Genomic DNA, 17,229 nt, shown 5'->3' with positions numbered 1-17,229 from the left:
GCAAAGGTATATCTGGTAAAAGAACTCATGAAAACCAGGGACCTAATGTAGGGCCCCTCATAGGGAAATTTCCAGCAGGGAATTTGGGTACCAGATGTTTCATAGATGGGGAGGTATTTGGAGACAGAGGATCTTCTGGGAACCCCTAAAATCATACCAGATAGGCAACAAACTACTTTTCAACGTACTGAGATGTAAGCTCCCAGGCTCCGCATTCTGACATTCTTGGGGAATGGCAGATGCTTCTCCAAGGTTCCCCGCATGAGTCAGGCTTTGGAGGACATCTCCCCACTTTTTGGGTGTGGATGATGTTCGAGCATCAAGAGAAGACTCTATGCTGACTTTAAGGAAGGGACTGGTCCTACAAACTTATATTTAAAAAGAAAATCATAACACCAAGCACTGTTCTCAGATGCAACTTTCTTGTTGCCAGTGGGGTTAATCAGGAACATGGGTCTTCACCCCCTGTCCTACAGGCACATCCCATGTCTGGGTCTTTACTGTAAACAAGCATTCGCTGCTGAAGAAGTCAAAGCAGAAACGGAAAAATTCCCACCTGGCTTTACTCTTGGTTCCCTTGCACCAGCCCTTTAATGCAAATAAGGGGACAGATGCCCTTACATGCCAGCTGTGAGGAGGAGGACGGTGTGGAAGCCTCTGCCCCTTATCTCCTCTCTTCTGCTTGGGTCTCTGCAGCCCCTGGAAGGTGGCGCTGTGCTCAGAGGGTGCCTTAACAAAGTGACCACTTGGGGTCACTGTGACTTCGCCCAAAGCAGGATGAGCACCATCTGGCCCAGGCCCCGGGCCCATTGCCTGACTCCTCCTCCTCAGAGGAGCCTGCAGGGCATTGAAGGTCTGGCACTCGGTCTGGGGCTTGTGCCCTGGCACGTCAGGGAGTGCAGACAGGGTGAAGTGAACGTCAAGTGCCTCGGTCAGCGCTGATTTGCTAGCTGGACTCCTCTGGGGGTCTCGGATTTCTTCATGGAAAATCTTCCTGTGGACAAGCACCTCGCGGAGCCCACCTTCTCACCACGAGATCTCCATTTGAGCCCCAAGGAGACAGTGAGGGATTTGGTAGAGGCCTCGGTTTCCTGTCCCCAGCAACCAAAGGCCTGGAAGGTGGCAATTCACAGGGCCTGACTGGGGCATGCTTGCACACATCAGCCTTGTGCAAGTGTGTGTGTGTGTGTGTGTGTGAGAGTGTGTGTGTGGGGGTGTCATGTGTGGCTGGCTGCAGGTCTTTGTTTTCTTGCGATCCATTGTTGCACCATGAAGTCTGTAGGAATCTTCAAGCCTCTGGGCTTCCTAAGCCCTGGTGATGATTTTTCTGATTAGCACCTTGTTGACTGGAGATCCGGGTAGTCGCAGTGCAGAGAGGCAGCTGGTTGGGAAGCATCATCAAGAGGTGTGTAGGGGGTGCCCCATCGAGTGGGTGAGGGACGTGATGACCGGGCCCCGGAGCGGGGTTAGAGCCCAGTGCTCCCGTGGCCATACGGGCCAGTTCCTTTTGCCCTTCTCCTGACCACAGGGGTCCTCAAGTTTGGGCTCCTGTTCCCGAGGGAGGACCAGGCAAGAGACTGTAGATGACTGAAGACGAACCCCTTTCCCTTTTCATGAAACACCGAAGCCACAGGCTTTTCTGATGACAGGTTAGTGGAGTCCCCTCAGACAGAGACTAGAGCAGTGTTTATAATTTGCATTGGTCACAGGCAGGGTTTTGGTTTTTTGTTTGTTTTTTTAATCAAATTCCAGTCAAAGAATGAAAATTTCCTTCCTTTCCTCCTCCCTCCCTTCCTCCCTTCCTCCCCGTCTCCCTCCACTAGGAGTTTTCTGTATGGTTTATGGTTTTTCACTGCTACTCAGAAAGCAGTGATGGTGCCAGTCCCTGGTACATGCTTCTGGTTCTAACCTAGAGGGACCTTGGTGAGCCTGTAAGATACATAACACTCGGGGACCCCTTTGGGACTCCAGGTATGGTTCACAGGCCAAGCAGATATGGTCCAGGCTGAGAGGCTGAGCCTAAAAAAAGACTTATCATTAAGGACGCAGAAGCCACCAGAGCAGAGAAAAAAATCATTGCAGACACCGAGTCTGTTGTCGAGAAACAAATTCACACTCCAGAGGGAGTTTGCTGGGCATTGCCTAGAGAGAATAATGGAAAAGAAATGTTTGGTATTCTGTGCCCCAGCCTGGTCTCTGTGTTGCAAAGGGGGAGGTATATGATGGAGGATGCAGGGGGGTGCTGTGAGCCCGCCGTGTGACTCTGAGCCCCAGAGTCAGGAAGGGCTTGCATTCCACAGCAAAGGGGTAAGTGGTGGCTGCAGAGACAAGGGCTTCTGCAAGGAGTATCCAGTACAGATGCCGTAGGACTTGAAGGACTTGGAGTCAGCTGGCTGTGAGAATAAAGGGTATGTGAACTTCTGCCTGGGAGAGGCCAGGTGGCCAGAGATCCAGTCTGAGTTTTGAAGGAATTAAAAACAATAAAAGGTCAAATGGCTATTGAAGGTTTTCTATGTACCAGTGCTCAGATATATAAATATATATGAGTTCATTGAATCCTCCCAACAACCTATGAGGTAGACATGATGTCCTTCAGACCAGGAAGCGGAAGCACAGAAATTGAAGAAATTTGCCCAAAGATGCACATCAGTGAAGTTGGTCTCAAGGCTGAGTGGGTGACTTCAGAAACCATGCTCTAAGTGAGTGCTTTTTGACCATTAATGTGCACACAAATCCCCCGAGGGGCTTGTAAAATGCAGGCTCTGATTCCACAGGTCTAGGGGGAGAAGGCTCTGACATCTCCTGGGGTGATGCCCTTGCCGCTAGACCCCACTTTGAGAAGCAGGGTCTCCACGCTGTGCCACACTTATTACAGGGGATCGTCCCAAACCATCCGTTAGCTCACAGACCTCCTCCTCTGCCTCCTTATTCCTCCTCCTCTCCCCCACCTCCTTGCCCCCCGATCATCACCACCATCATCCACGTATTGAGTACTTTGCTATGTTAGAAGAATGGTCTTAAACTCCTTTGGTACCTGATCTCATTAAAGCCCCCTCAAACACTATGAGGTAAGTGGCATTATTCCCCTTTTACCAATGATGAAACAGAGGCTTAGAAAGGCTCCAAATCACACAGTGAGTAACCGGGCCTAGATACAGAGTCTAGAGTCCCAGCTCTTAACATGTCCTGCAGAACCAAGCATTCAAATAAAACTGAAGACAAGAGAGAATGGTACCTTCTGTTAGGGTTGCAATTATTTTTGACTGGGGATAAGGAGGGTGGGGACAGCTGAAGTTTCTAGTCCTTCTAGTCCTTCATACTCTTTCTGGCCAGGGAGGAATTGCTTCAGATGAGCCTGGAATGCCCTTCCCACGGAGTCCAGGGTCTTGTTTTATATATACAAGCAAATAACTTGTTTGGAACTAAAAACAAACAAACAAAACCCCCCAAAACAAAAACAAGTCTCGGAAGCTGAAAAAAGTCTCCTCTTTAGCATCCCAGTTGGAGAGTGAGGGAGAAAACACAAGTATTTAGAGCTGGGATCAAACTTCTCGCTCTTTTTGCCTTCCTTCCTTCCAGGTCCTTCCTTCTTTTTCCCCAGCTACCACAGCAAGAGTGCCAGCAATCCTTGTAATCTGCATCTCAGCAAGTACAGATATACTTGATTTCCTTACATTCCTATAATCCCTTTTTAAATCACATAAGGCTATTTGCCTTTATAAATCTTCCCAGCAGTGAGCTCCCTGGGATAATTATGTGTAATATATATTTATAATTTTATTTCGTAAGCCCAATTCAAATAAAAAAAAATCAACCTATCTGAGCTCACTCCTTACTAATAACCTTTCCATTCCTTGTAAGTTTGCAAGATTTGACTGTTCCTTCCATGTTACTTCTTTAGTAGGAGCAGCCATGAAAAGGGATGGGGACTTTTTTTTTTCTTTTTTTTTTTTTTTGCGGTACGCGGGCCTCTCACTGTTGTGGCCTCTCCCGTTGCGGAGCACAGGCTCCGGACGCGCAGGCTCAGCGGCCATGGCTCACGGGCCCAGCCGCTCCGCGGCATGTGGGATCTTCCCGGACCGGGGCACGAACCCGTGTGCCCTACATTGGCAGACAGACTCTCAACCACTGCGCCACCAGGGAAGCCCGGATGGGGACTTTTGACTAGGATTCAGAACTGCCTTTGAGTCACGGCCCCCTTTCTAGCTTTGTGAACTCGGGCAAGTTTCCGAAATCCCTGAGTCTCAATTTCCTCATCCGTAAAATGGAGATGCTGACTGGGGCACCTGTAATGTGATGGCTGATGGCTGTGACATCCTTTGTTTACTGATACAGCAGGCAGTATTTTATTTCTCCTGTCCCTCATGAGCTGTTGTTGTGAAGATTAAATAAGCTAAAACTATGTGAAGGTGCCTGGAATAACAGAGATGATCAAATGGATGTAGAATCTTCTTCCCCGCCACCCCTCCCCACCGGTAATGGGAAATAATAGGATGATTATTAGTAGGATGTGACTGAGTTCTTCTCTATATCTCATGATTTTAAAGTGTGTCCTCCATCCAAACAACTAGTCATCATCTTTGTAAAATTGCTAATTGCCAGAGCAGCCTGCGGCTCTGAGCAGAGATGGGCTGCGCCTAGAACCAGTTCCCTCCTGTATCACTGCAGGTTTTTTTTGTTTAGCTTAATTTTTGTGAATGTCTCCAGCTCTCTGTAAAGGCTCTGTGCCAGATGGTCTGTTCCTGCTATGTTTAATTCACCCCCATTAACCTGCTTGGTTAGCATATCTTTCCATCTCCTTGCTGTGTTTCAGGAGTGCGTCTGTTTGGAAAAAAACATTTATTATATTTACTTTAACTGGCCTCATTTGGCAAGGTGGTCTGGGATTTCAGTTCAGGAGGAAAACAGATTTGATTATACTGCCCTTGTTTACTGTACGCACTCTTTTGTGTGGATCCCTTGTCTACTAATGCTTTCGCAAGAAGCCAAGACACAGGATAAACAAAGTCTCTTCGAGCACACTGGTGGCCCCTGGTCCATGGCTGCTTTGCACAGTCTCCATCTGAAAACTGTGCCCCACATTTCCAGCCATCTACCTTTCAGCAAAGTCCAGCAGGTAGGTTTTCCTGGCGGGTGTGTCTAAGGCCCCAGGAGGAGCACTGGTCGGGTGCCACATCCTCATGGGGACAGGGAATGCTCCCCAGCCAAGCGTCATGGTGACCTGGGCTATCGTCTTAGTTCATACCACCATTATCTCTCTCTTTGACTCCGTGCAGCCTCCTGACCTCTCCCTGCCTTTGGCCTTGTCCTCCTCCCGTCTGTTCTCCGCACTGTAGCTGCCCAAATCTGGTCATTGCATCATCTTATTTAAGACCTTTCAACAACCCTCCACTCACACTCTTTATAGGGTACATAAGGCATAACCAGGCTCTTACCTTATCACTGGCCTCTTGTAGCCTATGCCCCAGTCATAGTGAATATGTGCAGTTTCTCTCATCATTCATGCATGTGTTTATTCATTCGTTCATCACTCATCCAGGACCTGTAAGTGCTAGATGCCGTTCTGAACGCTGGGGAGTCATGATGAGCAAAACCAAATATGGTCCTCCTTTCACAGAGTTTAGTCTAAGATGGAGACTGACAATCCAATAATCACACCCACAAGCGTACAAGGATAACTTGAGGAGTGCTGTGAGTGGTAACCAGTAAGATGAGGCTGCCAGACAGGATGACCTGGCCTCGCCTGGCGACCAGGCAGGGTTCCAGAGAAGTGACAAGTGAACTGAGAGCTGGAAGGGAAGCAGATGTCACGAGGTAAAGAGGGTGGTGGGAGAGGCTGGCAGGCAGAGGGAACAGCATGTGCCAAGCCCTGTGGCAGGAGGGAGAAGGTGTTTGAGGAACTGAAAAAAGTAGACCTGGGCTTCCCTGGTGGCGCAGTGGTTGAGAGTCCGCCTGCCGATGCAGGGGACACGGGTTCGTGCCCCGGTCCGGGAAGATCCCACATGCCGCGGAGCGGCTGGGCCCGTGAGCCATGGCCACTGAGCCTGCGCGTCCGGAGCCTGTGCTCCGCAACGGGAGAGGCCACAACAGTGAGAGGCCCGCGTACCGCAAAAAAAAAAAAAAAGTAGACCTGTGCGCCTGGAGCACAGGGAGCACCAGGGGACGCGGGAGGGAGAGGAGACTGGAGAAGATGGTAAGGAAACCAAGGCCGTGCGAGGGTTTGGAGTTTATCCCAAGAGCAGTCGGAGTCCCTGAAATGGCTGCAAAATGGGATGGCATAATCAGAAATGTATTTTGAAAAGATAACTGATGGAGTGAAGAGGAGAGCAGAGGGGAGAGAAAGTGGGGAGGTTATCGCAGTGGCGAAGACAAGATATGGTAGTAGCTTAGACAAGGTGATGGCAGTGCAATGGAGAACAGCAGACATATGTGATAGGTACTTGAGGGATTAAGTCAATGGGGTTTGGCGACGGTTGGATTTGGGGTTGGATGTCCGGGGAGAGAGCTGGGAGGGTGTGGACTCAGGAACTGCCATGCCCCCAGGAGCTTACTTACCTGTGAGCGTGGCTCTGCTGGTTGGACCGATGCTCTTGGGGACCAACAGCTCATGGTACTGCTCGCCTGCCAAGGTGCTGTACACAATCTTGTACTCCTGAACCTCTGCTTCACTGTTGTCCCACTCAAGGTCAAGGCTGGTTGCTGTGCGGGAACCAAGCCGCAGGTTCTTGGGGGCGTCAATCTCTAAAAAAATCCAGACGTCACCAACATCACACAGGATAATGTGCATTTGTCGTGCATCTTGAACTTGAACAGGCTTTGGGGTGAGAGCGCATGACCCTCTGCCTCACGTTTGAGTGAACCCAGGGGCTGCCTGCCCCTCGGCTTTTGGCCTGCCAGGTTGGCCATGACAGATTACGTGGGCAGGTTGGAGAGGTTTACTCGGGAGTTAGATATCACACACTTCATACGTTCCCCATTCCCATTCAGGAGTTCTAGTGGTGTTCTAGAAATTGAAGAATGAACCAGTTAGTATCATAAGGTTGAGACTAAGCAAGAGAAACCCGGGAAAGCGGAAACAGAGATGGCATCCAAGTGATTAAGATGAAATAATTTCAAATTTGATCACTGAGCAAAAGGCAGAGGATTGACTGCAAGATTTTGAAGTATAAAATGTCTTCCCCTGGATTTACTTGCATAGACACTGCTGAAAGTTTTGCATATAGAGAGGGGATGTGATGTATTGGAAATCAGTCAGCTTTAGAGTCAGGTCTCAGTGTGAGCCCCACATCCGACTCTTACTGTAATGGGACCGTGGGCAAGTCTTCATCTCACTGGGCCTTGATGGCCACATCTGTAAAATGGGCTAATAACACTGCCTTTTCAGGGAGTTGTACAAATTAGACAATGCATGTAGAAGTGAGTATCATGGTGCCTGGTACAAAATTAGGTGCCCAAGCCCTGGGCTGGCTTCCTGGTGCCTCCAAAGCTCTCCCTGAGTTCCAACAATCTGGCGCCCCCAGTGCTTGCTCCTTGGGGTTCCAAGAATTCCACAACAATGAAAAGACCATCGGCATTGGGGTCTTTTCCGCAATTGTGCTGGTTCTCTCTTCCAGGACTGGTCATCTCTTCAGGCTTATTTGGGCAGAAACAACATAAACAACTTACAGGATAAGAATGTGCTGTCTTGACAAACTGCCACTTAAAAAGTTCCAAATAGGTCTTGACTTTGAGACTTGAATTTAACTTTGGAGTGGACCAGCCATTTGTTCTGGGAAAACCTCAAGTGGACTGTTTTAATTTGCAAATGCCAGGCAAGTCTCCACCGATTGTTCTTTCAGAAGATGGGACTGTTGTGAATCAATCTGAGTGCAGCTGCTGCAGAGTGAGAAGTGTTCTGTTTAGTGATGTAAATTGGGTGAACCTTTTAGCAGATTTATGCCTCTGCAGCTTATTTTTCTGAGAAACATTTCCTTACTCAGTGTGGGTTTAGCATGCTGGAAACTGTGCGTTATCCACGTGCTGTGTGTGGGATTTCTCGAGCCGTTGGATGGAAAGAGGAGCTTGAGTAGAGGGGTATGGAGGAGGAATGCTCTGGGCTGCAGATCCCTAAATCTCACGTGGGAGGAGAGGCTGGCAAAGGACTGGGCGGGGCTTGGGGGTGTGTGGCCTGAATGGAACTGGAGCAAAAAGAGATTCACTTAAGGTTCAGGTTGAGTCTTATATTTACCTACTGCTCTTCACAACTAAAGACCCCAGACCTGGGAAATGTTTGTTAGACTATGGATTTGTCTTTTGCTTTTTTGGCCTTAGGACCTGTGCCCTGTGGATAGGCGGCAGTGTTTCCTCTGAAGGGACTGGACATTTCCAATGTCAATGATCCCCAAGGAGATCAATCCTGAGAATGAGGGCTGGAGAAGGCAGGTGTCTTAGGACTGGGGTGGAGTGAAATGGTTTGCTCCCCCCAGGTCTTGAAGCCTGACCTCTAGGAGGGGCAGCTGAAGGGCACCCTGGCAAGTGGGAGCTGTGCTGGTCTCTGCAACACACCAGCAAGCTAGGGGCAAGGTAAAGCCAGGTGTCCAGTGGGGGCCCTGTGGAGAGGCTGCGGCTGTAGACTCTCACCTCTAAAACATAAATTAAATCAAGCAGTTCTCCTGCTGAAAACTTTCCGCTTCTTCCTATTACGAACTCCTAATTGTGGCCCGCAGGGCTCTACGTGATCTGGCCCTGCCTGCTTCTCAGGTGGCACCTTGGAACATTCTACCCTTACTCACCGTGCTCCAGCTGCACTGCCTTTCTCCTACTCCTGAATCACAGCAAGCTTATTCTCACCCCAGGACTTTTGCACTGGCTGGTACTTTTGCCTGGAATGCTCTTCCCCAGACCCTCACATGACTGAGGTCACTTAGGTCTTGGTTAAAACTTTAGCACCGCAGAGAGGCCTTTCTGACTGCTCCCTCTATATCATCCATTTCATTTTTTTTAGCATAATCCTCGTGATTGAAATGATCCCATATGTTTCTTTTCTTCTTCCTTATTTAGTTTCCCCCCCTGGAATGTAACTCATGTGAACTGGGATCTTGTCTATCTTGTTTATTCTGCATCCTCACTGCCTAGGACAGTGCTTGGCACCTACTAGGTGTTCATTAAGCACATGTGAAGTGGCTGAATGAATACTGTCAGTTCTCTGTCTTGTCTGCTCCCTCAAAGCCTTTGGAAAAGTCTTGTTAAATATTCCAGCTGGGGACTTTGAGGATGCTTGGGGCCAGGTGGTACAGGGAAAAGAACAGCTTTGACTGAGGGCAGCTGGTCTTGGCTGGCTGACAAGGGCCATCCAGGTTGAACTTGTGGAGGCATTTCCTGGAGAATCCCGGAGTACAGTCCCTGCCCAGCAGGCGGGAGCTCCAGCTGTTGTGACTTGGGCCTTTGTATGCATTTCTTGGGGCTGCCGCCACCAAGGGCCACACACTGGGTGGCTTCAACGATAGAAATGTATTGTCTCACAAACTGGAAGTCTGAGATCAACGTGTTGGCTCCCTTCCAAGGGCTGTGAGGGAGAATCTGTTCCATGCTTCTCTCCAGTGGTTTGCGGAAGGATCCACCAAAAGAGTCCCGGGAATGCCCCTATGAGGGCAACTGCAACCAGAGCTCCGGAGGGCAGGGAGGCTCGGGAGACTGGTCTCCCGGTTTCCCTGGGCTGCCTTCTCTCTAACCATTGGCCTCAGTGGGCTTCCATTGGTGCTTTCCTTTTTCCGAGCGGCTCTAAGACCCAGACAAATCTGCTCACCACGCAGGAAGCAAATCCCCGTTTTAATTGCCTGTGCAATTAGTGCGCTCCTAGCGTCGAAGCCATCACCTGGAAAAGCACTTTGGCTAATTTGAATTTAAGCAGAGTTCTGAAATGACTGAGGGCCCTGCCGTGAGGGTCCAGGCACCTTCTCCTCATTCAGCCAGCACCTGCCAACCCCAGGCCTTGAGAGCTGGGCTGCAAAGCTGTCTGCGGCAACCCACCCCACCCCTGTTGCCCCCTCATCCGCTTCAGGCAGAGGGGGCCAGCTTGGAGGTACGGGCTGCTGCTGCCTGCAGAAGGTAGCCACCTAGCAGCTGACCATCCTCCAGGCAACCGCAAACAGAGAATCACACAACGAACGGAAACTCAGGGGGAGCTTCTAGGAGGCAGAATGTAATTGTCTTGATTGGAATTTTCCTGGGCCACCAGCCAGTCCTGCTTCCATCTCGTTGACGTAAACATCAAGAATTATGCTTTCCGTCCTGCCGCTGGAGAGCTCTCGTCTCCTTTTCTGCCTCTTCAAACTCCTTATCTGAGTAAAGCACAAAGAAACCACTTTGCGCACAAAAACTGTGTTGAAATTAAAAAAAAATGCACGACTCATGGCCCTCAGGAGGTCCCAGCACCGGAGCAGACCGTGTCCTGGGGGTGCGAAGGCTGGGGGGTGGGCAGGGCTGACCTTGAATTCACCAAGAAGGGAGCTTGTGTGTGAGGCCCTGAGCAGTTTTGGTTCAGTGAGGGAAAAGAAGGCAAGAGAAATGGGCAGAATGTAGTCCCTTTATTTTAAAGACATATGCACAGTCACTGGGAATCCCAACATGTGTTCAGTAAAACATCTGACCAGCGACCCCTGGCTGGTGTGGAGTCTAGCACAGGGGCTGGAGAGCAAACCTGAGAGGGCCTCTTTCAGAATCAAACTGCCTTCTCCGTTTCATCAGTGTCCATGCTTGCTCCCTTGTAACAGGGAATGTGTCCTTTGGGGTGGAGGGAAACCCATTATGAGATTCCCGGCCTCCCTCTTTCTTCTGCTGGGGAAGATGGACTTGCTGCAGTGGTGAGTTTTGTAGCAGGCCGGGGCCCGGCCCTCCTGCTACCCTCTCTCATGGGAGCCGTCTGCATATGGGGATCGGCCTCTGCTTGTTCCTCTGTGCTGTAAGCCCTAACCTGCGTAGCCCCACAGCTTCCGCCAGATGGGGGTCTTGCCCAGGTCCACAGGGTCCATCCATTGGCAAGCCCACCCAACACTAAGCTACATGCTCCAATCTAGGAGATATTTTCGCCTCCATCTGGCTTACTCTTTGCCTTATTTATCAGCTGATTTTAAACACAAGTGGAGGGTAATGGTGCTGTTCATTGAACCTCCCTGCAGCCCCTTGGCTGGCTTACCCCATCCCATAACAGACTCTTAGGCCACCACTCAATGTAGGATGCCTGAATTAGTGATTTTCCTACTTTACCCTATCAGGAGATGCCGGTTCTTAGATCTTACAGAAGCTGGCAGTTTTCTTTGATCTCTGCAACAACTGGGGAGTTGTCAGAGACATTCCTTGATGTGTGACCACCCCCCTGCTGCCCCCCAGGGCAGAGAGGCGGAGACTGGGTATCTGGGTTAGATAGAGACTCACTGTCAGATCACAGCCCCCGATCACCCAGTGAGAGTGCCAGGGAGCCTGTCTTTGGATGGTGCCTGACCTACTTGTCCACTAGCTGGTCGGCCTGATGGGCTCCTAGAGAGCCAGGGAGCAGGTCGTGAGGTCTGGCCTTTCCCGACTATTGGAGCCGGGTCTACATTAGCCTTCTTGCCGGTGCTCACAAACGGCAGGATGAGTCACAGACTCTCAGGTGGAAGGCCTGCTTCCAGGCATGCAGGCCCAGCTTTGCACAACTCCAAGGGGTGCCATCATGCTGGTATGCTCACTGTGGACTTATGGAATCATTACAGCCATTTCTGGCAAATTGCAATGAAGTGACTCCAGGAAGGGGTACTGAACCCTCACAAAATTTCCCTTTGGGCTAGCGATGGGGATGTCAAGTGACTTCAGGACAAGCTTTTCCTTTTATAAAGGAGAAACCTGAAACCCGAGGGGAAGAGACTTCTGTCAAGTCAGATCTGGCTGGTAGCAGAGGCAGGACAGGAACCCAGCTCTCCCATGCACTGGTGCTGTGCGCTTCTCTGCCCTGAGATGTGACCTCACCGGGATGCCCTGAAACCTTTCGCTTCCTTCTTGCAGTGTCTGTGATACGTGGATGCCCAAGCGCACGTCATCTCTCTCCCTGGATGCCCCTCTTGCCATGGGGATACCAGCTGGCTCAGCACCCTCTCCCCTCCTCAGACTCTGCTCCCCCCCGCCCCACCCCACCTACAGCCTCACCTGTTGTGAACTGGGTGGTGGTGGACTCACTCTCGTTGGTTCCACGGACTGCACTGACCGACACCTTGTATTGGGAGCCGGGCCGCAGGGCCTGTACCGAGTACTGGCTCAGGGGAGGCTGCAGTCGGAAGGTGGTCTTCCCGCCTTCCCCGCCCACCAAGCCGTACTTCAAGAGAATGAAATCGACTTTGGCTCGAGGTGGGGTCCACTCCACGAAGGCTACAGTGTCGGAGACATCTCGAACCAGGATGTGCGTGGGCCCATCAATGACTGAATGAGAAGGATCCAATAGAAAAAAAAAAGTTTGAGACGTGAGCCTCTGACTTAAGCTCTTTCCTTTCCTTTCCTCCTTACATTAGCCTGGTCGGTCAGAGAGAGAATAGGTATTATTATCCCATTTTACAGATGGGGAAATTGAGACACAGTGAGATAAAATCTCTTTCCTGAGGACACATGGTTTTTCAATGGGGGAACAGACACTGGATCTTAGATCCCCTGAATCTTGCTGTCACGCGGCTGTGGGTTTTAGGATTGGCACTTCCCAGTTTAGACAGGGGAAGGGCACTTCCTGGCTTGAGGGGGCCAGCACTGTTCTGTCAGGAGGTTATGGGACAGACAACAGAGAACTGTGTTTCTCGTGTGTGCCCAGCTGCCCAGCTCTCACATTCTGTGAGCCCCAAGGAAAGATCTATGACATTAGAAGCCCTATCTAAACATCTGAGACTTCCAACTTGGTTGCCAATGAGGGCATCACAAGTATCCAGAAGATGTCCCTGCTCGCTGTACCAACAACTCAGTCAACCAGCTGCTAAGACAGTCAAAAACCCAACAGACATTTGTATTTGTGGATATGAAATATGCCTTCTGGGGAAACTTGCTCTTCTGTAAAAACAAGGATCTCGGTTTTGGAACAGCCTCTTGTGGGCTATTTTTTCCCCACCGGTTCTTGTGTATTCCTGAGCCAGGAGGGCACTGCAGTCACACACAGTCCCTCCAGGTTATTCAGCATGTGTCCCTCGTGAGTCCTGGCCTCTGGCACTGAGCACCTGAAGGGAACACCATTGTGGGATGGTGTTGCCTAGGAAAAGCTGGTTGGTTTCCTAGGGGTCCTACCACCCTGGTTCCAGCACCCACTTGGGGTCCTGTTCATATTGAATTAGATGGTGGTGGCGGTGGGGCAAGGCGAGAGAATGTAGAAGGGAAATAGAAAGGGCTTAGTGAGTAGAATAGAAAATGGTGTTCTCAACTCCTCATGGTGTGTCTGGATGGCTGACGTGCCCTCCTTTGTATTACTCATTACCTTCTAAAAAGAGCTGGCCCGGCTTCCATGTTTGCATTTATTATGGACTACACCCCTCTAGCTGGGGCTGATTAACGTTAATATTAATATTCTTCAAGGATTTGGAACTGGAGCCACAGACTCTGGCTCTCTGGTTAGCTGGTTTTGGACCATGTAGAGCCAGGGCTGGTCTGGCCATTCTCTACCATATTCACAAATAAATAGAAAACATCTGATCTGGGGAGAGAGAGAGAGCGAGAGAGAGAGAGAGAGAGAGAGAGAGAGAGAGAGAGAGAGAGAGAGAGAGAGAAGAGGAGAAAGGGGAAAAGGTGATTTTTAATAAATACCTATTTGGTTTCCCCTTCTTAGCGCAGAGCTCCTAAAACCCTGGGAATTTTCTAAGTGATGAGAGTGATCAAGTTGTCTTTTGTTATGTTAATGAAGCGAGGGAGAAAGCTGGTTGCCAAGGGACCCAGCCAGGTGATTAGAGGGTTGGAACTTTCAGTCCCACCCCTGACATCTGGTCAGTCCATCAATCCTGCCTATGTAATGAAACCTCCATAAAAACCCAAAAGGACTGGGTTTGGAGAGCTTCCAGGTTGGGGAACCAGAATGCTTCCCTGTGCCACTGTCATGGGCCCCAAATTCCACAGGAGCAGAAGCTCCTTTGTTCAGGACCTCACCTATGTATCTCTTCATCTGGCTGTTGATTTGTATCCTTTAATATCCTTTGTGATAAACCAGTAATTCAGTGAGAAAATGAGTTTCCTCATGAGTTATATGAGCTGCTCTAGCAAATTAATCAAACCCAAGGAGGGGTCATAGGAACCTCCAATCTGTAGCTGGTCAGTCAGAAGCATGGGTGACAACCTGGACTCGTGATTGGCATCTGAAGTGGAGGGTAGTCTTGTGGGACTGAGCCCTCCAACCTGTGGAATCCGATGCTCTCTCCAGGTAGATGTGTTGGAATTGAGTTGAGTGGTAGGACACCCAGCTGGTGTTGCAGAGAATTGCTTGGTATGGGGAACCCCTCCCCCAGTCACACACATACTGGAATTGGGTGCAGAATTTTAGGAGCAAATACATAGAGAGAAGCAGAAATGAGTGACCTTGTGGCGCTTCTAGAAAGGTATAGAGAATAACTCGGTTCTTGACTGTCCATTTTTTGGTTCAAGTCTTTTGTGAGACTCAGATGCATTTCTGGCCCTGGGGTTTCATAAGACACTCTGTGTCCTTCCAGTAAATTATCTTTTTTGCTACAGCTAGTTTAAGAAAGTTTTTTTCCCTTGTTACCAGAGAGTCTTGATGAAGACTGTTTTCTGTTTTTTTTTAACCAGTCTGCACTGGACCACCTCCTCATCTGTCTCCAGAATGGAGTGTCTCCCTCAGGACTGTCTCAGCCTGACTTGGAGCCTCTTAATCTTTCCGAGTTGGGCCTTTCGCTGGGTACCCCACCCTCTTTCTGGGTCTAGCCCAGTCCTGTTCTCTATTAAGCAGCTTAGGATTTTTGGTCTGGCACCAGCCAAAATGAAAATCACCAGACCATTTTGGTTTTGGTGCCACCTGGTTTGGAGTGAAAGTGAAGTTCTGTTTTTCATATTTGGAGTAATAATGAGATTCAACAGAATATATCCAGATGTTTTCTTTTCTGCACACTGTATTTAGTGGTTTTAAGTAACGTGGGCCTTTTAAATTTCATTTAATTTAATAATGAGATGGAGGAAATGATCTCCTAACTGCTGAATAAGCATAGTGCTTGAAACATAGTAGACACTCAGTAAATGGGTGTTGAGTAAATGAAATAAATAGATGACTTTCTATATGCATAAGAAAGAAAGTGAAGCATTTCAATGAATTGGAGCTTCTTGAAAAAAAAAAAAAAAGATGTCACCAAAACTCAAATGACCATGTAAGGCTTTTGTCCATCAGCTCTTTAAGTCCCCAGATCCTAATCATAATGATTGCTCATATTAAAATGTGACTGTGTAGCACCAAGGGCTCTGGCTGCAGGAGGTCTTGTAATTTGAATTCCCAAAATGGCCTGCCTGGAAGAAGCCAGCCTGCGTGCCTGATGAGGACTCAGAGCTTCGCAGGAGGGGTTGGTTTGGGTCAGACGTTAGCAGAAGGAAATAATTAAACAACTGTTTCTTAAAAACAGCAGACAGGGCTGAGAGCCAAACATCTTTTCTGCAGCCGTCCTTGGATTCGGCCCTTCAGTTGGCCATTGGGTAGCCATGTCCCATTCCAGTCAAGGAGGTATCAGCTTACTTTCAACTTAGGCCCTAATTTTTAAACAAACACACATCCTACTCAAAAAGTAAACTGGAATAAATGTTTTTCTTTCCATTTCTTCGCAATTCTGTACACAATCCCAAAATATGAACTAGGATTTTTTTTCTTAATTGAAAAAAATTCTGCCTGGCTTTACCACAGATGACTAGATCTGGAACTTTTAATTTTAATCTTAAGGAAATTCCAAACCAAAAAATACTGCAAATTTTGTCAAAATGTGGTTTAAGTAGAAGACTAAAGCAGAGTTGGACTATCTTCTCTAAGTGCTGTCAGTACTTTGGAAGAAAAGCATCCTACATCTGTAATGTTCTTCTCTGCCCTCTTATGAACCATCTCCTTCTAGCTTTTTTTTTTTTTCCTACTAATACTTTCTTAATATCAAATCACAGAAGTGATTTGGCGACCCTGAAACATTCCACATCAGAAGAGGAGAAGCTACACGTGTTACCAAATCAACTCTTCAGGGTCCAGCATAACCTTGGGAAACAGAACTGGGGAAAAAGTCTGGCCACTGGTGTCTGGAGAGATTCCTCCAGAGTACTTTTAGACTTTATGGCTATAGAGTTTCTTCTAAAATGTATTTGGATTAGTATAGTGGTTTTAAAGCCTTTTGGGGAGGAGGGGGCTAATATTCTTTTTTAAAAGAACAAAATCTTAAATGACTGTACAAAATATAGAACAGACAAAAGTGGAGCTGCCTCGGTTGGAGGGTGTGAGGGTCATGGGAGTGGGAGTAATTAGAGACCTGCATCTCCACTTCCTCCTTGCCTTGAGGCATGGCCATGGAAAACTGGTGCTCTAATGGAGCATAATCTAATGCCACAATAGTTTTAAACCAGTGTTTTCTAGACTGAGCATAAGCCTCAGCACCTGATGCTGTTTAGTTTGGATCCAGTTAACAAGGTATGAATCACTAATCCATAAACATGGGCTCATTATATAGTGTTGTGATTCCCTTTTCTGGCCAACTTGGCCTTTGTCCTGCACTCATGACTGGTTTTCTTAGGTGTCAGTTTCTGTTTATAAAAAATAAAGCTGTACCAATATTCGCCTACCTCAGTCTCTGTTACTAACAGGGAACATTGCTTAACCTTCGAGTTTCAACTCTCCCATCAATAAAATGAGAACCAAAAATGATACCAGAAGCTATTTATAACTTTTGAGAAATTCTTGGTGAGGGCGCACACACATGCATCATAATTGTTCATTTACAGCATCCTTTGTTGGCTAAGGAAACAATAAAGCAAAATGCGATACAGTTAATTAATCAAACCTAGAAATATAATGGTCTTGCATGAGAGGAACTGTGGGGATGAAATAATAATCAACTTAAGTCATCACCTTGAACAGTGACCCAACCCACAATTACTGGTTTTGAACGATGTTTCCCGCTCTCACTATTAAAAGTGTTCTCTGAGCGTATGTATACACACAAGGTATTGAGCACTCACTGTCATTGACACAGTGCTAATCACTTTGTGTGCTTTATCTGATTTAAT

The 17,229-nt window shown here is 48.4% G+C and overlaps 1 protein-coding gene across 1 annotated transcript in view; it reads right to left on the bottom strand.

Annotated features, from left to right (window-relative positions):
• The window catches only part of TNR (tenascin R), a gene marked incomplete at both ends in the record, with an annotated part of 78,414 nt that overhangs the window by 44,097 nt on the left and 17,088 nt on the right, over positions 1-17,229 (bottom strand). Inside the window, 2 exons of the mRNA XM_079697277.1 lie at positions 6,556-6,741; positions 12,160-12,429. Coding sequence (XP_079553403.1) covers positions 6,556-6,741; positions 12,160-12,429 — 456 coding nt within the window. The remainder of the gene's footprint in view (positions 1-6,555; positions 6,742-12,159; positions 12,430-17,229) is intronic.

The sequence above is a fragment of the Hyperoodon ampullatus genome (assembly GCF_949752795.1).
Source record: "Hyperoodon ampullatus genome assembly, chromosome: 2".
Taxonomy (NCBI): Eukaryota; Metazoa; Chordata; class Mammalia; order Artiodactyla; family Ziphiidae; genus Hyperoodon; species Hyperoodon ampullatus.
Note: the sequence above shows the minus strand (reverse complement) of the source record. Positions and strands in the feature narration are given on the sequence as shown.